The sequence below is a fragment of the Phragmites australis genome, chromosome 3 (genome assembly GCF_958298935.1).
Source record: "Phragmites australis chromosome 3, lpPhrAust1.1, whole genome shotgun sequence".
Lineage (NCBI taxonomy): Eukaryota > Viridiplantae > Streptophyta > Magnoliopsida > Poales > Poaceae > Phragmites > Phragmites australis.
In genome coordinates this window covers 15,269,021-15,290,363 of record NC_084923.1, presented here as the reverse complement: position 1 = coordinate 15,290,363, position 21,343 = coordinate 15,269,021, and the positions used below count along the sequence as shown (strand labels likewise).

Below are 21,343 nucleotides of genomic sequence, written 5' to 3'. Positions count from 1 at the left end.
AGGTATGATGAATCTATAACATGTGTGGCTTCCTTAACCCTACATTATCTAAAAAAGGACCTTCCTTAACCCTAAGCTTAACCAAGCCTACCCATGACATCTTCTCTTCCCCGAGCCAAACTTTTAATCTCCGACTGATTCAGATGCGAGCAAAAATGTTCAGGCAACGGAGCTTTAGCAAACTTGTAACTTTATCTATGTTAACATGCAGTTAAGTTGATTCCCATCTCAAAATGGTATGAAAAAATGGAGGGATGCAAATAGGTACTCAATAGGTAGTTCTTAGATCAATACATAATTTATTTATTTATTACTTAATCGGGTGAGGTGATCTATAGTTAATTTTTTTAAATTTTGGATCGATCCAGTGACCTTAAAAAATTAAAAACTTATGTGAAAGTAAACCAAATATGAACTTAAAGTCACAAGCCTGCTTGGGGCACCCAAAATTCACCGCTTATTTGCAAACGTGATTGACCGTTTCTGACCAAAACCTGACATACTGAAGAGCCTGGAAGTGTTGAAGTGGAACCAGGTTTCTGACCTGGCCTGGCCTGGCCCAAAACCAACCATCTCCGACGGCCTATCCTAAACCCCACCGGATAACACAGCGCCATCCCCACCGTCTTCTCAGTCCTCACTCGAACTGTGGAACACACCGAAGCGGCGGCACCCAGCCCAGGACAGGAGCGAGAGCGAGAGGATGGCGTCCCTGGCGCAGCACGTCGCAGGGCTCGCGTGCCCGCCGCTGTCCGGCGCGTCGCGCCGCCGCCCCGCGGCGCCGAGGCGGCCGCCGTCGGCGCTGGTGTGCGGCACATACGCGCTGACCAAGGACGAGCGGGAGCGGGAGCGGATGCGGCAGCTGTTCGACGAGGCCTCCGAGCGCTGCCGCACCGCGCCTATGGAGGGCGTCGCCTTCTCCCCCGAGGACCTCGACACCGCGGTCGAAACCACCGACATCGACACCGATATCGGCTCCCTCGTAATCCCCCGCCCTCGCCCCCAGTCCCCCACCCTGTTGTCCTTGCTTGCCCATTTGATGAGAAATAGATACTCCAGTAGCAATTGCTGCGGACAAGATGCTGTTTGTTGTCTGAAATTAGATGCCACTAAGTGGTGCTTAGGTTCCTCGTATACTAAGTCACCAGAGTCTACTCGGTACTCAATTGGATAACTGTAGCGTAGGGTGTGACTGTTTGACACCATGGAAATTAATCTCGTCTCCATTTTTTTCGAAGTCAGCAGAATAACCGAATCTCGCGAGATTTCGGCGGAATTGGTTTCTCTGTATGACACTTGCTTTGCGTACGGCTGCTATATTTTGGTTTTCAGGGAGTGTTAGTCTCCCAGATTGTGACTTGGTACGAAACAGGAGCCAATCTTAGAATATTGGACTGTGCTATGTTCCTCATGATTCCCGTAATGAAGCATTATTCTCGTATTGCACGGAATATGTGCAATGTGCTGCCTGAACGGGCCATTTTATCTCTTTCCTTTTCCCAACCTCCTTTTAGTCGTAACTTATGTGGACCATACTGAAATAACATAGTAATCACCATTTCAGTTGCTTCTAAATGCTTAAAGACGAAATTATTGAAATACCATTCTTACATCAAAGAACAAAGAGAAAGTTGTAGAATCAGCTAGAAGCCTAGAATTGACTGTCGAGTGCAACCTGGATTAATCTGGCTAGAACTGTTGCTAGTAGTGGGTAATGGGAGGTCCTGGACCCAGACCTTGCCACTCTATTTGTCTCGGTCGGAATGTGGTAGTGAAGAGGGATTGCTAACTTCTCCCTTGCTTCATTGTGTGAATTACCTTATCTCTTAAATATGAGATAGGCCCTGACACAGTATCTAATAGAATCTGGAGTCTTTAAACTAACCTTATTTTTAACTAAACAAAATATCTCAAATAGTTATAAGCCTGGTCAGGTTCTGGAGGAAGCGTGGTGGCTGCTGCCCCCAGTGTGCCTGGAGTGGAAGCAGGGTATAGTTATGGCCCTGACAAGGATTTTCAGTAACTGTGATTGCTGCTGGTTTTCCCTAAACTTTGTTTCTTTTAATTAGATGTGTATATGAATCAGTTACATCCGTACTATGCCCCCATTACGTTCAACAATGAGCTATCAACCTATCATTTGTTACAAATGCACATGTGCGTACACAATCTTGGTTTGGTTGTCATTTGTCACCAGTATTTGCATGACTCCTAATCTCCTTTCTAGAATCTATGTATTATTGCAACTGTTATTTGCTTTTGAATTTCAATTCTTTATGGTGTTTTGGTTACGGTCACATTACGACAAATGATCTCATTAAGGCCCTGTTTGTTTACTGCTTTTGGTTCTGCTTCTGCTGCTGTAAGAAGTCAGAACAAACAGGGTTTTGGAGAAGCCAGAAGCTTGCTTCTGAGGAAAATGAATTAAAGCTGAGAAGCTTGCTGCGAGATGTTTTTTTGAGAAGCTATGTGCTGAGAAGCCAAAAATTTGTTGTAGAAACCAACAGTCTATTTTCAAAAGCAGTTTTTCAGACAAGCCAAAAGCACAGCTTTTTAGAAAAGCCCAAAAGCAGAAGCCTATACAAACATGCCCTAAGCTTTATTATTTTTGTATTCTTAACATCTTTTTTTTTTACTTGCTTGTGATATCTACAGATTAAGGGAACAATATTCATGACTACTTCAAATGGTGCATATGTTGATATTCAATCAAAGTCTACTGCCTTCTTGCCTTTAGATGAGGCATGCCTCCTTGATATTGGCAATGTCGAAGAGGTGGGAATCCGCCCGGGTTTAGTTGAAGAATTCATGATAATTGATGAGAACCCTGGCGATGAAACTTTGATTCTGAGTTTGCAAGCAATTCAGCAAGATATTGCATGGGAAAGGTGCCGACAACTTCAGGCAGAAGATGTCGTCGTCACGGGTAAAGTGAGTAAAGGACCTACAGAAGCATCTATTTCTTTTCATGTTCTTACTATTGCTTTTTGAGTTTTGATGCTCCTTAAACAACTTGCTATTTTTGACCTCTGGACTGAATTATTTGTTGAGCATTGGCTCTTGTTTCCCCTTGTTTGTGTTGAACCAATCAGATTTTTCCCTTTCTAATGCCTACTTGATAACAGCAGCCATGTTCTTTAATCTTTAGAAAGATAATACCGGTGCAGCTGTATTTTGTGGTGTATATCCACTTTGAATATTACCTTTGGTGACAATTCCTGTGTTTTCCCAGTTAACTTGCTATGGCTTACTTATCAGGTATTGAAATAAAGAGAAAATCTACGATTTGCCACCAAATAAGTCTTCGTTCTACGATTCGGCATCAAATAAGTTCTCTTTCTTTTTATTCCATTGAACAACTCATTTTGTCTACGATATACCATTGCCATCGGCTTAGCTCTGTTAAAGCATGTGAAAGGACAGGTACGCCCCTGTTTCTCTACATCTTGGTCTCCGTGTGCGCCCTCTCCTCTGCTCCTCCTCCTCCCCGTACAGTGTGATGGTCTAGCAACTGGCGTTGCTGCGCACGTGTCCAACACACTTCTAGGCTGCCTGACGTGGTGGTGCATCTCGGACATGGCCAAACAAGCGTGCGCGCGGCATGGGTGTGCGCGCTGGGCGGTCATGCAAGTGTAGGGACGCTTCGAGCTGGGTGGGTGCATGCTGGGCCATACCATGGCGAACGTTGGACACACGTGGACGAGACAACGATGTCCATGCGTGCCGCTGGGTGCGCAAACTTCTGGCCCGGGGCAACGAGGCTGCGGGACAGCTGTACTGCTGGAACGAGCATGATCTGATGTCTAGTATAATCTAGGAGATAGAGTAGCTAGCGAGATTGGGGCTTGCTTCGATGGAGTCTTAGGGGTAGTCTTGTCAATTGAGAAAAATAAATGTTGTTAACCGAGCTAAACTAACAGCGATGGCATAACTTAGACAAAAACGACTTATTCAATGGTACAAAAGAAAATTGAAGTTATTCGATGGCGAATCATAGAACATAGACTTATTCAATGGCAAATCGTAGATTTTCTCTGAAATTAATTGCTAACACATTAGTTCATATTCTTATTACATTGTTTTCTAGTTTGTTCCTGTGCTACCACTCTATTGAACTTATGATTTATGAAGTTAAGATCAGCCACTTTCCTGGTAACATGTCTCAAGGTGTTATTGTCGAGCTTCAAGTCCCTTCGTCTCTGTTGTCTATTTGTGTTTACTGTCGATACTATTCTATGCATGGCTGATCTCCCTTGGGACATCTTGATGCCATTTTTTAGCTTTGTAGGGTTAATTTGGTTTCTGTAGCTTTAGTCATTTGCCTTCTCTTATTCATTTTGCAATGTTGCCTGCAGGTGATTAGCGGAAACAAAGGAGGTGTGGTAGCTCTTGTAGAAGGGCTTAAGGCATTTGTTCCTTTTTCGCAAGTGTCATCGGTTGGTTCTTGACCTTGATACAAAAGTTTGTTATATTCTATGGCTCGGTGCATGGCATGAGCTGCCTTTCATCTACTCATCACATTTATACATTGGTGTAACTGTTCCTTATTTGATAAATTTTCACTTGATCTTGGTCAGAAATCAACTGCCGAAGAGCTGCTTGGAAAAGAACTACCTCTGAAGTTTGTAGAGGTCGATGAGGAACAAGGCAGGCTTGTCCTCAGTAATCGCAAGGCAATGGCAGACAGTCAAGCCCAGCTGGGTATTGGTTCTGTTGTCTTGGGAACTGTTGAGAGCCTAAAACCTTATGGTGCCTTTATTGACATCGGTGGAATCAATGGCCTTCTTCATGTTAGCCAGATTAGTCATGACCGTGTTGCAGATATTTCAACAGTTCTGCAACCAGGAGATACCCTCAAGGTATTGCCATTGTGGTACTTGGGAATTATGTTATATCTATACTTTATAGAACTAACACCAGTGCGTTTTGATGCTTTTAGGTTATGATACTGAGCCATGACCGTGAAAGAGGCCGGGTTAGCCTTTCTACAAAGAAACTTGAGCCAACACCTGGTGACATGATCCGCAATCCCAAGCTTGTTTTTGAGAAGGTAAGTAGTAAAAAACAGTATTCTCTCATGTGCTGAATATGCTTTAGCAATCAAACTGACAATTGGTTTCTTTGGCTCAAATCAGGCTGATGAAATGGCCCAGATATTCAGGCAGAGAATAGCTCAAGCAGAGGCAATGGCACGTGCTGACATGTTGAGATTCCAGCCAGAGGTATTGCTAGCATCACCTTGTTAAGAGCGCCATATCAAAACACATTTAATCTAACTTCAACTATGCGTAAATCACGGCTCATGAGTGATATGTTGCTGAGCTAATTGAATTGTCTTCCCGTGTCTTCTATTCACAGAGTGGATTGACCCTCAGTTCAGAGGGAATCTTAGGACCGTTGTCGTCGGACACACCTTCGGAGGATTCTGGAGAAGAATTGACAAATGAATAGAAGCGGTAGACAGACGTAATCGCAGCTTATCATACTCATTTTGTTTGGGCGAAGGCATGACAATGGCCTGTTCAGTTCAGATCATTTTTTTCCATTTCAGTTGTGCTTGTCTCATTGTGTAGGAAATCTGGAAATGTAAGGTACCGAGGACGCCGAAAAGAAATGGAATTTACCTCCCTTGTGAAGCTATCCAACTGTTGCAGAAAAGGGTGTGCATGTATGTATAGCCACTCCCCAAAGGCCCAAAGTATAGTTTGGCTGTGAGCTTATATTTGTCTATTTCCTGCGTATTCAACAGGGGACACGCAAAAGTGTTGCGAATTAGGCATCATGTTTTACTCAAAACCAAGAGGAAACATGTGTCAACAGCAAATGAACATACGAAAGCCAAATTTGCTGTTGCTCTTTGGTGGATCGGATGGTTTTACAACACTAGGCAAATAGTAAAAAAGATCGAAAACTTGTTTGAATTGTCTACAACCCCATCAACACAGCGTCGATCACCACACGTGTCCATAAGAGATGGTTTATGCTGTTTCACCGAAACAGTGCCAGAAAGACGAGGGAGCCAAAGTCATTTTTGCAACTTCGCAGGTTGACAATGGATGAACTTATTTTTCTATCGAAGTCAATTGTGCCTGGAGCAGCTGAAGTGTTCCTCCTCATGACCACTAGACAGATGAAAACGGTTTTTAAATAGTTTGATCGTACATTACAACTGTGCTCCCCTTTTCCTTCCGTTCAAACATATCAAGCTGCCAAACCTTACTAGTTTCACTGATAGCGCCATCCACTATTTTCACATACCAAACATATATCGAATGGGTCCTTTTCTCCTTCAGTGCATGTCAACTCTGCTTAGTATTTCCTTCAAAAAAGGCTTTCACATTGTGCTAATTTGGATCATATTCATTGAATTACCGGGTCGATTAGCTTTGCTGATGCTCAGTCACGCGTATCGAATCGAGTCACCTATCTAGGCATCTGCAGAGAGACCTGAAGAGCTACCAAACTAACAAGGCAGAAGAGTCAACAGCTAGTGTCAGTCCCTTTCCAATAACTTGTTTTTTTCTGAACCCTTGTACCCACTGCAAAATGCAAATCCAGTTTCGGAACAATGCTAGCCTCAAGTGCTTTCTCCCCAGTATGGTATCTTCAGGTGGACCGACTGTTCATGCACGTCGACCGATCGCTCGCCCGCCGGTGCGCCGATCAGTCTCGGCGCAAGTGCGGATAAGCATCCCGTCCCTGCAACTTGCAACGGGGGCAAAGAAGTTGGCGACGACGCGCGCCGAACCAGCGCGGAAAGCGGTCGTTGTGGAGCTCTGCATCGCAATGTAGCTGTCAGCACAAGCTGCATCGATCCATCATCAGCTGAAATCCCATGTACGTAATTCATCCAGCACGTATACTTCTTGTTGCTTGATCTCGTTGCCATCATCAGGGGTCACTGTGCTGCTAGGTGCGTGGTGTTTGACCATGAACATGCATCTAGCCTGGCCCCGCCTACTTGGATAGCTCACTGCGTCTTGCTCGCTAAATGATTAGCATTTGAACAAATGTAGTGTACGGTGACCGGCCGGCAGCTGAAGATCGAGGATTAGGTAGCATGGCATAACAAGACAGTACATGCACCATGCATGCAGAGGCATGTACAACTGTACAATATTGCAATACAGTCTTTGCAGGTTATTAATCACACTCACAACACACTTTCAAGGCAAGCTGTCTTTTCCTTTCCTCCATTTTACACGCATGCTTATACAGTAGATTAGTAGTTCAAAAAAGCAGGACGCGAGAGTCAGTCACGCTGCCGACTTCCAGAGAGTTAATTAAACCGGTGCACCTAGACAAGTACGTGTTGAGAGGTGAGACACGAGGTCGACCAATTAAACAGCACGTACGAGTCCTCTCGCTGCAAGAGTTGTTTCTTTTTGGATCCCTTTGTGATCGCCTTTTGAACTCAAATGTCAAACACAAACAGCGTACGCGCGCGGGCACCGGTCGATGGCTTTCTGCCTCCACTGACCGGTACACAGATACAGGCGGATGGATAGGCATACGCATGCGCCAAGCTAGCCGCCACATTTCGGCCGGAGACGAACGCCACGATCGAGGCCGCGCCGCCGGCCGCCGATCCCACGACCGATCTGGCCGCGTCTGTGACGGTGGACATGACACGTGAATTAAGGTACACGGATTGATGGATATGGCAGATGATCACGAGCGAGTTCACGGCGACGTGCGCGCGCGGAGATGACATCGAGCTCGTTCTACGCATGGAAGAGGAGCAGCCAGCGCGCGCTGCTGGCACCTTGCTGCTTCGTGCCACCTGCCTTTCCACTGCTTCGTGCTGAAAGCGTAGGATTTGGGCTTAATCACGCAATGGATTAGATGAACATGAAGAACCCAAACCTCGCCAAGAGCAACTCGTTCCCGGAAGAAATGCAAGTAGATCTCAACATATTTGGTGTGTTGATGCTACACCGGGTTTGTCGAGAGGTAGATTGTACTCATGTTGTCACAATAAACGAGAGTGACTCAGCGGAGGGGACTATAGAGCTCCTGTAGCAGCTGTCGGAGCCAGGAGGCTTCGGCCACGGCATTGGCCACCGCCCGGTATTCAGCCTCCACACTCGAACGTGATACCGTGTGTTAGCGCTTGGAGGACCAGGAGACGAGGTTGTCGCCTAGAAACACAGCATAGCCCGAGGTGGACTTGAGTGTATCGGGGCAACCCACCCAGCCGGCGTCGGAGTAGACCACTAAGTCGGACACGGGGGCGCGGTGAAGACGAAGGCCGTAGTCAACAGTGCCGCACAAGTAGCGCATAATGCGCTTAACAGCATCAAGGTGCGGCTCCCTGGGATCGTGCATGTAGAGGCAGACCTGCTGGACAGCATAAGCAATGTTAGATCTCATGAACGTGAGGTACTGGAGAGCGCCAACCAAACTCTGGTAGAAAGTCACATCCTCAACAGGAGCGCCATCAGACAAGACCTTGGACTGAGTGTCAACTAGAGTGCTACACGGCTTGCAAGCAGTCATGCCCGCACGCTCCAAGATCTCAAGAGTGTACTGCCGCTGAGAGAGAAACATGCTACCCGAACTGCGAGTGACAGAGATGCCGAGAAAATGCTCCAAAGGGCCAAGGTCCTTCATCGAGAACTCACACTGCAGTGCGTCAATGGTGCGGCAGAGAACTCTGGTGGAGGAGGCAGTAAACACAATGTAGTCAACATAGAGAAGCAAGTAGATCGTCTCACCCTCATGGCGGTAGATGAACGGTGAGGTGTTGGACTTGGCTTCAACAAAACCAAGCTGCAGCAGGTAGGAGGCGAAGCGGCTATACCATGCACAAGGCGCCTATTTCAGATCATAGAGAAACTTGTTGAGGCGGCAGACAAACTCTCACTTGGAAGAATCAACAAAAGCAGATGGCTGTGAGCAGTAAACAGTCTCAGTCAAGGTCCCATGAAGAAATGCATTTTTCACATCCAGTTGATGAATAGGCTAGTCCTGGGAGAGTGCCAAAGTGAGGACTGTGCGGACTGTGGTGGGCTTCACAACTGGACTGAAAGTCTCATCAAAATCAACACCCGGTTGCTGAGTGAAACCCCAGAGAACTCAGTGGGCCTTGTAGCGATCGAGGGTGCCATCAGAGTTGAGCTTGTGCTAAAAAATCCACTTGCTAGTAGCGATCTTGGCATTGGGTGGTCGGGGAACAAGTGTCAAAGTGTTGTTGGACTGCAGAGCCAGAAATTCCTCTTCCATAGCCTTTCGCCAGTTGGGGTCCGCAAGGGCCCCACGATAAGTCGTGGGTACTGGCGAGAGGGTGGCAACATGTAGGTTGAGTCTATTGAGTGGCTGCTGAAAGCCACGCTTACCCCGTGTGACCATAGTGTGGCTGTTGGTCACAGGGGGTATGGGCACGGTGCTAGTAGGAAGACCCGCAGCTAGAGCCGAAGCTGCCACAGCCATGGGCACGGGAGACGCCGGTACAGGACCTATGGCTGGAGCATACGGTGCTACCACAGCCGCAGGGGAGGCCAGTGCAGGCGCAGGACCTGCGGCTGGAGCACACGAGGCTATCACAGCCAGCACTGGTCAGTAGGGAACCAGGCGCACCGGGTGACGAGGCATCGTGGTCCACGACCACAGGCGTGCGTGGCACGGCCTGAACCGAGCACGTCGTCGAGACGCTGCTGGCAGGTGCACGGCCAGGGGCGCGGGCACAATGGATGCGACAGGGGCGCCAGGTGGACTGCCTGTACCTGCAAGACGCACAGGCCCAATGGGCGTTGGTGCATAGTCAAGCTCCATCAAAAAATCAAGGTTAGTTGAGGGGACGGGGGTATCACGTTCAGCGAACGAAAAGGATGACTCATTGAAAGTGACATGGCGGGAGATGATGACTCTATTTGTGGCGAGGTCGAGGCATCGATAACCCTTGTGCTCCGACGGGTAGCCAAGGAACACGCACAAGGTGAAGGGAGGAGCAAGATTGTGAGGTGCGGTGGCGGAAAGATTGGGGTAGCACTTACACCCAAAAACCCGTAGGTGCGAGTATGAGGGATTGACTCCGTAGACAGCAAAGAACGGCGTGGCAAAATTCAGGGTCTTGGAGGGTTGGCGGTTGAGGAGATAAGTGGCAGTGTGTAGCGCCTCAACCCAATAGGATGAAGGAAGACTCGCCTGAAACATAAGAGAGCAAACAACATTGTTGGTGGAGCGAATAATGCGTTCGGCCTTGCCGTTCTGTTGGTAGGTGTATGGACATGACATGTGAAGAACAACGCCATGGGTGAGAAAGAAGGAGTGTGCGCTGGAGTTGTCAAACTCACACCCGTTGTCGCTTTGGACACATTTGATGGTGGTGCCGAACTGGGTTGCAACATAAGAGAAAAAGTGTGAGATAGTTGCAAAAGTATCGGACTTAAGGTGCAATGGAAACATCCATAGGTAATGCGAGTAATCATCAAGAATGACAAGATAATACTTTTAACCGGACACACTAGGCACGAAAGATGTCCAAAGATCACAGTGAATTAAATCAAAATTCTTGAGAGCACGCGACTGGGAAGTACCAAAAGGTAAGTGCACATGGAGTCCTAGCTGGCAAGCATGACAAATAGTGCTACTGGTGTTTTTATTACAGGAAATAGCAGAAGCACTAGCAAGCCTAGAAAGAGCCTCGTGACCGAGGTGACCGAGACATCGATGCCAAAGCGAGGAGGCATCGGCGAGAAGAGCGGTGAAGCGAGGCGCTGACGCCGGAAGGTGCAAAGGGTAAAGCGGCTCGGAGCTATTGCACCTAACAATCTCGTTCCTGGAGGTGAGGTCCTTCACAGAGAGGCCAAAAGGGTCAAACTCGACGGAAACGGAGTTATCAATAGTAAATTGGCGCGCAGAAATAAGATTCTTAATCAATTTAGGAGTGACAAGGACATTGTTAAGGTTAAGGGAACCAAAACAAGTAGAGCCTGTGGAGACAACATGTAGCAGTGACCCGTCACCTACAACGATAGATGAAGGAGTAGATGTTGTCGATGGGAGAGAACGTGAGAGGTTACCGGTGTCGGATGTCATATATGAGGAGGCACCCGAGTCCATGTACTAATCCGTCGTCGATGGGGGTGCGAGGGTCATCGTGCTGAAAGCGTTGGCCAATGCCTGCTGATCCTAGGAGGCCGCCATCGGGGCTGGCATGGGGCATGGTGCCACCGGAGCAACAAGAGCGCCAGGCGCTAGGTACCATGCCTGTGGGGGTGCGTAACCAGCAGGCAGTGCGGGCTGCTGCAGGCCACCGTAGGTGTGTGCCGCGGTCAGCGCATGGGGCTAGGGCGCGCCTCCTAGTGGCTCGGCGCCCTGGCGCTGAGGTGGGCACATGCGGGGCACTTGGCTCGAGTGAAGCTGGCGGGCCACAGCTGAATAGTTCCTATCCACGGGTTGTAGACCGTGGGTGGCTAGGCAAGGGGCGCCTCGACTGTGTTGGCGGAGGAGCTAAGGGACACGCCGGTGGTGTTGGTGGAGCCATTGCCGCCGCCGTTGCGGCGATGACAGCGGGAGGAGCTGCTGCCGCTGACACCACCCACACCCAAGGGAGAGGGTGTGCCAGCGCCGGAGCCCCTGGGTGTAGCGGGCGCGGTGGCGATGAGGACTGTGGAAGGAGTCGACGATCAGGGCCCCATGGTGAGCTCTTCCAACAGCAGGTCGGAGCGGATGTCGATGAACGACAAAAATGGCTTCTGCCGCTTGAGGAGTGCCGCCATGTAGGAGAACTTCTCGTTGAGCCCACGCAAGACGGACAAGACGACTGTGCGATCGTGCATGGGCTCACCGAGATCACCGAGAGCGTCCGCCATGGCCTTTAATTTGCGACAATAATCGGAGATGGAGAGATCACCTTGCGCGAAGTTGCGGAACTTGGCGTCGAGGTAGAGCACGCGCGTCTCCTTGTTGCCAATGAACTGATGTTCGAGGGCCAGCCAAACGCGGCGTGCGGTGGAGTTGGGGCTGTACACGATCTCGTGGAGCTCGGCAATGATGGTGCCGAACAGCCAAGAGAGGACAAGGCACTCCATGCGCAGCCACGAAGGGACGTCGGGGTACGTAGCGTCGGCGAGCACGTGATCCGACAAGGCATACTTTGCCCAGGGTGATGAGGAAGAGGCCACGCCACTTGGTGAAGTTCGACGAGGCGCGGTTGAGGACGACAAGAACAAGTGTCTGAATGTTGAGGACGTTGTACGCCTACGCGTGGAGGGAGGCGATCGCGACGGCTTCGAAGAAGGCCAGGGCGCGAGCTGTCTCCTGATCATGGAGCACGGCGACGCGCACGTCGTCCTCCAGGCGCACATCATGGCAACCCGCGTCGGTCACCAGAGGTGCGGGAGCATCGAGGGCGCTGGGGGCGCCGAGGGCGCCAGGGGTGCCGGCAACGGCGGGCCTCGGCAAAGCGTGCCTCCTGCTCGCAGTGCGCGGCGAGGGCTGCCTCCTGCTCACGACGAGCAGCGGCCTCCTGCTCGATGCGCAGGGCGGCGGCGGCATCATCGTCACGGCGGACGGCGGCGGCCTTGGCTTTGCGGTGTGCAGCGGCGGTGGATGGGCTCTCAGGGCTTGCCATGGATGGCGGCGGCGGCGGCGACTAGGGTGTCTAGGGTTAGGGTTTGCGGAAGGGTAGGTCACAGGAGCGACATCTCATGATACCATGAAAGCGTAGGATTTGGGTTTAATCACACAATGAATTTGATGTAACACAAGGGTACATATATATAGGCTAAGCACACACGTATCCATCCAATCCTGTTTATAGAAACAATTACCAGGATGATGGAAAGTGGTGAGGCCGGCGTGATATGCAGACTAAACATAGGCGCATGCCATATTTATCTAGCACGTGCTACCTGCTTCGTTGCCTTTCTACCCATCATGCACCAGCAGCTTGACGCTGCACCGATCGAGAGGCATGCAACTAGCTCGAACGGCCGATCGATCGTACGTTCGTGCGGGCTGCGGCGTACGACGTCTGATCGCAACACGGGTCACGCGCCTGTCTGCGTACGCGAGCGCACGACCGCGCGCGCGTCGTTCAAGTTGCAGCAGAAAGTTCAGTTCGGTCCGGGGCAATCCGAGACAAGATTCGTCGAGTAAGCCGCCAGGCAGCTAGCTGCTAGTGCACTAGTGCTCGATCGCGCATGCACACGCTACTACGCTAGTGCATGACGCACGAGACGAGAGTGACACGAGCAACGCGGGACACGGTCCGTGCCCGGCCGTGTGCGCGCCTGCACTTTAGCCATTACGCCCGTCCAAATTAAACGGTTTGTAGCCATAGCCATAGGCAACAGTACTAGCAGCTAGCATAACACTACTAACACAAAACAACAACAGCTAGCTTGTGGAAAACCAGTGATCGTGACAGCTCCTGCCATGCCACGCCGTGCCAAGGCATAGTGACACACTGACACACATAGTGGTGGTGCAGCAAGATATGGGCTTTTTTGCCCCGGCAGGAAAGCGCTGCGATTGTGAGTGGCGCCTACGAGCACTGCCCGGCCAGAGCAGGGGCACGCAGGCAGCCGGCCCAAACGGTCGCGCTCGCCTGCGCTTTCCTGCAGGTAGCTAGAGGCAGAGACAGCGGCAAGCACGACGACGCGCGTCTCATCCGAGTGGATGGGCAAGCCTGGCTTCCTAGCTGCTGCCTACATGCCGGGGCCGGCCGGGCATCGCTCTGGCCAATGGTTCCGTTCATGCATCGATCACAAGCTTGCTCGACCATCTTTTTTGTGATCGATGTTAATATATTATTCCTCCACCGCTAGCTTTATGTTCGTCGTGGTTCGATGGATCAGTCAGTGCCCGGGCTTATAGTAGGTAGATAGGTCCCCTGTTTCATTTTCTCTTCTCGATCGGCCGGCGGCTTTGCATCTACTAGAATCCTAGCTTGGGCGATACTGAACCCTAGCTAATTAGTGACCCGATCTTGATCCGTTGTGTCATGAGTGACGGCAACCGGATTTCGCGTAAGCGGATAAGACAGCGGCTGAAGTGAGGTATAGCTAGCTTTTTGTGAGAGAACAAATGAGGTGCTAGCAGCTACTAGTGCAGCAGTAGTGTTTAGTTGCCCATTTTTATCCTACTGCGCTCAAGATATTTGTACATGTACTATGACGCTTTTAGAGATATTTGTACATGTTGAGCGACAAAAGGGGCGTATCTGCAGGGTATGAACTGTTTGTGTTATTCAAGCGCGCGGGAAATATCTTATTAGTGATCCTAACTGTTTGATAGGTATGCTAAAGATCTCATTTATTTTAATGTTTGATCAAGGAACACTAGCTCTCTGCTGCTGCCAGCATTCACTCGTAGTGGTGTGTGATTTGAAGGATGATGGTTGATACGATCGTCGTCGTACATGCGATTGGGCACCTCAGAAAGTTGAGATTATCGCACTTTGAGGGTGATTCTGATCTGAAACACCATCGTAAGTGCTATGCTTCAAGGCAGGCTGCTGACGTAATTCTTGTTTTTCTTCTTCGCGTTTGTTCAGTCTACACTTTGCATGGCTATTTGCGTAATGGAATGTAACTATCTCCTCATGCAACTGTGCAAGTCTGTAACAGTTTAATCCGAACTCGTAAGTTTCGAAACCTTCAGAAGTAAAGTTCTAGCAATCAAAAGCATGTTTCTTCAGAGTTTTTTTAAACAGTCACTTAATAAGCACCTTTGAAAACTTTAAAAACTTGCATCAAAATAAAGAAGATTTGACCCTGGGTACGTTTGCAACCTTTCTGGATACTTCCAGGGAATGAAAGGGGAGTGGCGTCGTCAGTGTTTGCTTCGATCGGGCCGGAGAGAAATCTAATCCTCCCATTCCTTCTCTTCCAGCTGATAATCTAATTAACTGCTGCTATCAATTGAACATTGGTCGGGCGATTCTTAATCAACGGTCAGTTATTGCAGCTTGTTGTATGCACTGTCGAGTTTGACCAGAATGATGCAATTGGGATTCTCTCTCTCTCTCTCTCTCTCTCTCTCTCTCTCTCTCTCTCTCTCTCTCTCTCTCTCTCTCTCTCTCTCTCTCTCTCATATATATATATATGAGTTACTATTCACAATTAAGATAATGATAAGCAATATTTATCGTAAGCACGAGACGGTGAAGGATATAAAACTAACTCGTTCTCAAGAATTACTATTAAGATATTATTCTCCGTGCAATTCTATATTAAGAATTACTATTTAGTACTATTATAATACTATTTAGTATTGTTTGCATACCGTGTGAACAGTAAAGAGTTGATTTGATATTATTAAAACGCTATTTTAAACTGTAACAATAATAATAAATATTTAGTGAATTATTAGTTTCACCGACTTGCAAAGATCCTGAATAGTATCACTAAATAACACTGAATAAAAAAAAGTCACTTTCAATATTGAATATTTTATTATTATTGTTACTGTTCAAAATAGTATTTTAATAATATTAAATTAAGTCTTTACTGTTTACACGGTGTGCAAACAGTACTAAATAGTATCAAAATAGTATCTGAATAGTAATTCTTGCATATAAAATTATACGTAGAATAGTATCTGAATAGTAATTTTTAAGGACGAGTTAGTTTTATATCTTACACCGTCTCGCGTTTACGATAAATATTGCTTCTCATTATTTTAATTGTGAATAGTATCTTAAATTTAAATAGTAAAATAAATAAATAATTTTTTAGTCATACCATATAATATTGGTATCACTTAGTGACAAAGCTGCCACTAATAATGTCCTCGTAATTTGACACTTCTAGAATTTTCACCTTTTTCTGTACTTCTGTATACTTTGATCTTGAGGAAGAATAGTCAACCTGATGTGTCAAGTATCAACTAGGTTTTGTCTGAACTTTTTTGTCCCGAGTCAAATCAGTTCCAATGAAATCCTTAAATCTTCTATACTGCCTCAGTCAGAAATGGATATCCTTTTGATACCAGCATGGTTCCAAATTTGGCCATAATTTTCTAATTATGTGATAATAGATATTGTAGTAGTGTAATAACTCTAATCGCATTGCAATGTGATGTTAATTAAATCTGAAACTTGTTACGGCTACTACTGCCCAAAGTATAAACAAATTTGAGTGAACACATTTCGTGACATTTATTTTCAAATGGCGGTTATACGTAGTGATACTATCATGGCAAGCTTGGCTGTTCCATGTGAAAAAAGAAATATTGTGTGATAATGTCTTCATAAGGTGAATACTATTGCCGTGCCATCCATCCATCAACCTGTTGAATGGCTCAGATCAACCGCCAATTATTGATATAGGGCGTGTTTGGAAGCCACGGATTTTAAAGGAAGATGTACGATTCCTTTAGAGATCCATCGGTTTTTTCCCCTTTAAAAAAAAATCAGTTTTCTACATCTCTATCTATACTTCTATACTACTATAAAATAAACGAGTTGTAACAGATCCAAACGATATCTATCATCCACCTAAATTAATCAAATGTTCATTGTACAAAGTTAGACCATATTTCTTCTTCTAAAAATACTTTCAATCTCACTGCTCACGAATCAATAAATTAATAGTGATTGTGCTATGTTTTTAACAACTAGGTTCGTGTGTTTTTAGAAAGTCCGATATACAAATCTCTCTTCTGATATGTTTTTTTTTTAACTTTTTCAAATTGCTATATCCTAAATTGATTTTACATGTGTGAAATATGTATGCTACTTAGTCTCAAAAAGAGTCTGATTTCACCTCTTGTATCTTACACCCCTGGCATATGTATAAAGTTTTGTTTTATATAGCTTCAACTATGCTAAAACTTAGTATTTTACAGCAGCTTATAAGTAAGTAGAGGCTGAGATAGGACTGGAGAGCAAAAGCTGCCTCCCACCAGCTTCTTACACAAGCCGTTTTTGCACCAGCGTAAATTATGCTACACAGAGCCTAAGTCTTATTGGTTAATTATTTATTTTAGAGAAACCTTACCTGATCTTCTGGAAGCCCATGCATGCTCCCAGCATGTCTCTATTTTCTAGACCACTTGCTTTGGCACAAAACACTCTCCAAAGAACATAAAATCGGCGCATGATTGAGCGTGTGCTCCGACCATCAAACAAAACCAAAGTGTCAGCCGTGTCTTTTACTTTGTAGCACCATCGGCTGGATCCATCGGCTGGCACCTAACTCCCCTCCAAAAGTCAGCACATCGCCCCTGTGCCAATGCTCACTGTGGGCCCACATGCAGTCCTAACATTTTTGTCTCTCTCGCCATGAATAAAAACTTGAAACATTGATCGATTAATTTTGATCGTTGCAGCTTTGGATAATGGCTTTGCATTTGACCAGTGGTCGCTTAGCTTGGAACTTGGAAACTTCTCAAGCCATCGATCGACCAGGGTCTGCAGGACCAAGCTGTGGGCTCCGCGTCCGGTCCAAAAGCTGCGTCAGGCTGGTACATGCGACGAGTATTAAACTACGGTTGAGTCGCTCATGGCTCTACGCATTTGAAGGGTCTAAAGATTGGTGCCACTAGTGGTAGTATACTCTCTTTTTTGGACCATAGTGGTAGTATACTTAGGAGAAAGCAAGTTGGGTCAAAGACGCTTCAGCTCTAGAGCTAGCGAGCAATTAGCAGACCACACTGCATGCATTAGCCATCGTTGATTCTGCATTACGTGTATAATCAGTGGAGAGTTCATGCATGCATGCGCTGAAATTTACACCTCGACAAAGACTAGGAAAAGTTGCGCGTGAATGATGTAGGGTTAGTTGTATATCTTACTTCATTCGTTGACACGTCTTATCAACATAGTTGGGATATGCCACACTTTCTTATCCATGCACTCACCATGCCCGTACTCATCTATTATATTATTATTTGAGGAGAAAAAAACCATCACATTGACTCTTAAGATTATGAAATTATCATATTAATCTAAAAAAATGATCTAGATCCCTTATTATTATAAACATCTGACATCCAGATGAAATCAAAATGCACATATTAAATATGATTAATAAATAGGTAAATTTGGAAACAAAGAATCCTATCAGATAGGATTAATTAATATCTAAATTTTGGAATTATAAATTAGGGCCCAGGCTTAATCGTGCAATGCCGCTACGTTGTTCCTGCTGAGTGACCGAGTGAGTCCCGACTCCTAAAACATTGACGCATACTGCTTTCCCGAAAGAGACCACTTGATCCATCGGCCGTTTCCCAGCCCCACGCCGGACGTGATGCGGTGCAGAGCACAGTACATACGGCTGTCCCCTCCCCACGTGGTGGCCCATTCCACACCGCGTTGCGGGGAGGTATTAAGGGGTTGTTTGGCAATGTGGATTTTTGCAGGGGGCCTGAGTTCAGGGCTTTATCGTGACCATCGATGGATGCTTGAAGATTTGCACAGACATTTAATGGTGAGAGAGTATGGCTCTAATTTCTGAGTGCGCACGAATCTCGAAGTGCACCAACGAACAGGATAACCACATGCTTTCAGCTCCCGCTACGAAACGATTTACCCGTTGTTTGGTTGGTTGCTCTAGCGCTGGCCTGGCCATCACGTGTAGGCCCGACGCGTTTGGTTGCCTGTGCGCTGGAGCAGGTCTGGTCCTGTGCGTGCAAAATCAGTGAGCGAGCCTAGCCCAGCAAAAACAGATTCGAAATCCGCTTCCACGGGCCAAACCGGTGGGAGGTCAGCTAATGACGCAATTAGTGTATAATTAGTAGGTATTAACTAATATTAATATATTTTAAATTAGATTAAAGTTTAATATGATAAATTAAATATTATAAAGTGTATTTATACAAAATAAATATCATATTGATACTTGCTTTTTTATTTTAATCTTATATAATATATACTTATACGGAAAAATAAACATAATATCTTCTTAACTAAGTTGAACACGTACAGTTAACCAAATAAATAACACTACATACAACCGTCTCACTCACGTGATACAGCCAGACTAAACCATACGGATAACCAAACGGACAGTAACTACGGGTTCGCTCGATGCATGCATGCAGAAGCGTGTTGGTTGATATGGTAACCCTTTGGGCTATATATGTAACTAATGTTTCACCGTTAATCCCTTGCGTCATTATCCTTCTATCAAAGACTGCAATTTCGCGTTCGACATACCGACCTTCTCGCCGGGCTCCGACCTCTAAGTGAGAACTCACGTCTGGATCTACGACGAAGCCACGTTCACCTCAGAAAACAATACAATCGGCAAGTTGGGAGACTGGTAAACCTCGTATGAATATGTGGAACTACAGACTCCTCGATCTTGCTCTCCCGGTACCGACATCGAAGGCTGAAATGTCCACCGACATCGGCCACGTAATCCGCGGCGTGTTCTTACTTCTTACCGGCACCCGCCGTTCAGAACGGGGTGAATCGCGACGACCACGAGCGTTGATGCATGAGTCGTTGACGACATGCCAGCCGTAAGTAGTCCTCCCGGTAAGTCGCCGCAGTTTGTGTGCGAGCGGTTGCTGTTCTTCTCGATGCGCGGCCGGCCTTCCACGGCAATGGAGTTGGAGTCCGATGGTTACGGGCCTGAGGCAGCGTCTCCGCCTGACGGCCGGAACCGCAACTCTGGAAGGGTCCGTGACCGTGAGGCGAACTAGCTAGAATGGAGCAGCAAGACGACTGTTTCTTCTGCGTCTTAATTATCAGTTCACCTATTGCCTATTGACAGGTTTATTTGTATTTTTCTAAAGGTTGCGAAGTGCGTGCTGTTGAGTTCATGCGTGCAATGCCGAATTGTTACACAGATTTACCTAGACCGCGTTGGTACTGCAACCAATTGGAAGTGTAAATGCCAACAAACGATGGAGCTAGCTCAATGGCGTGCGACGGTGCGAGCCTGAAATGGTGAATTGGTGGGCAATTTTGGTACAAAGTTGGGCGAAAATGAGGGATGTTTGTGCTGGCTCCATTTGCGGTAAGGATCGTCTCCTTCCAGAGTGTCTGAAATATTGCATTTGCATTGTCTCAGCTAACCAAAATGACTATTTGCGGTAAGGGTCGATTTCCATACGATTTAAGAAGAAAAATATCTAAATAAAAAGTCTAAATAAAATAAAATAAATAATAATTAAAATTAGGGCTAGAATAGAAAAAAAAATAAAGATCTATATCAAATTTAGTCTTATAAAAAATTAAATTATTATAAAAATCAAATATCTAAATAAAGAGTTCATGTAAAATATAATTATTCAATAGCTAAAATTCATAATAAAACATGATGAAAAAATTTAAAAATCTTACTAAGATAATAGATTAAGAAGCACTGTGTAGCTTAAGTTCGTCGCATCAAGTAGACAACAGGCAAAGCACAACACGCATGTAAGGCAAATATATTTTGATTTTGGTTGGACTGCCTACACCTAACATATGATTTTAGCGGTTGATCAAAATGTATTAGAATTGAACCAATACGTGTATAAGATTTAGGTATAAGTTTAGAGCATAAATAGTTTTCTTTTTCACTAATATAATTTTTATTTCTTCTTCTAATTTTATGTGTTTTGTAACTAAATAACTAGCTAAAAAATAAAATACTAATTTTTAATCAATTATTATCATGATAAAATATCACAGCAAGGCTAGCGTAACTGGAAATTTCTTCGTCGTAAAAACTGTAATTTGTATGTTTTGCCAAAGTTTTTTTTTTTGAACTGTGTTTGCCAGCTAAACAAGCTCATACGCCGTCAACAAAACTGACAGTCTTCCCTTCCGTTTTTCCGTATGCCCCCACGGCCCCACTTATCAGTGTCTCGTCCGTCGACGATGCAGTTTGACTTGTTCAAAAGTTCAGCAACGAAACACTCACACGCATAGCCGCCGGCCGGCCTCCGGCGAGCAGCGTTCGACGAGGTTTGATCGTCGTTGTCCGCCTGCTGCACGCGCCCGCACCATGAGAACAGCGCGCTTCTAGAACTCATAGACTTGGTCGCTCGTGCCCTTGGATCTTAATAACTCATTATCAGTTGATCACTTAATTAACCTGAGGCTGTAGGGACCAATGGACCATATGGCCATTTGCAGACATACTTGGAAGAAATAATTTAAGAGAGAAATCGTACTAATTAAGTAGATGAAGTGCCCTGGGTAATGGCGTGGCAAGCATTAGCATGCACAGCAAAAAAAAAAACACTAAAATAATCCTAAATCGATTAAGGAGCATTAGCATGCATAGCATCTACTAAAGTCCTAATTAAAATAATTAAAGATCTAGATGAAGTGCTCATCATGATAGGGAACCAACTAGGTTAGTAGTAAAAATTACTGCTATGTGTGGATCTTTCTACGGTGACGTCGACTTGTAAAAGTAAATACATCAGCCATCTAAGAGGAGGATGCAAA

The 21,343-nt window shown here is 46.2% G+C and overlaps 2 protein-coding genes across 3 annotated transcripts; one reads left to right on the top strand and one right to left on the bottom strand.

The window, feature by feature from the left end:
• Positions 1-608: 608 nt before the first annotated feature.
• LOC133912375 (small ribosomal subunit protein bS1c-like) lies at positions 609-5,640 on the top strand. Of its 2 annotated transcripts, XM_062355066.1 has the most exons (8): positions 609-982; positions 2,656-2,931; positions 4,356-4,436; positions 4,578-4,859; positions 4,940-5,050; positions 5,136-5,222; positions 5,359-5,466; positions 5,574-5,640. In XM_062355066.1, the coding sequence occupies exons 1-7, from the start codon at positions 704-706 to the stop codon at positions 5,449-5,451; spliced, it is 1,209 nt and encodes a 402-aa protein (XP_062211050.1). In that variant the 5' UTR covers positions 609-703; the 3' UTR covers positions 5,452-5,466; positions 5,574-5,640. The 2 variants fall into 2 exon arrangements, with proteins under 2 accessions (XP_062211050.1, XP_062211049.1); XM_062355065.1 differs by having other exon boundaries at positions 610-982; positions 5,359-5,640.
• Positions 5,641-8,106: 2,466 nt separating this feature from the next.
• Positions 8,107-9,432, bottom strand: LOC133910526 (uncharacterized mitochondrial protein AtMg00810-like). The gene is made up of 3 exons (XM_062352894.1): positions 9,349-9,432; positions 8,867-8,892; positions 8,107-8,797 (listed from the first exon to the last, which is right to left on the bottom strand). The coding sequence occupies exons 1-3, from the start codon at positions 9,430-9,432 to the stop codon at positions 8,107-8,109; spliced, it is 801 nt and encodes a 266-aa protein (XP_062208878.1).
• Positions 9,433-21,343: the final 11,911 nt, after the last annotated feature.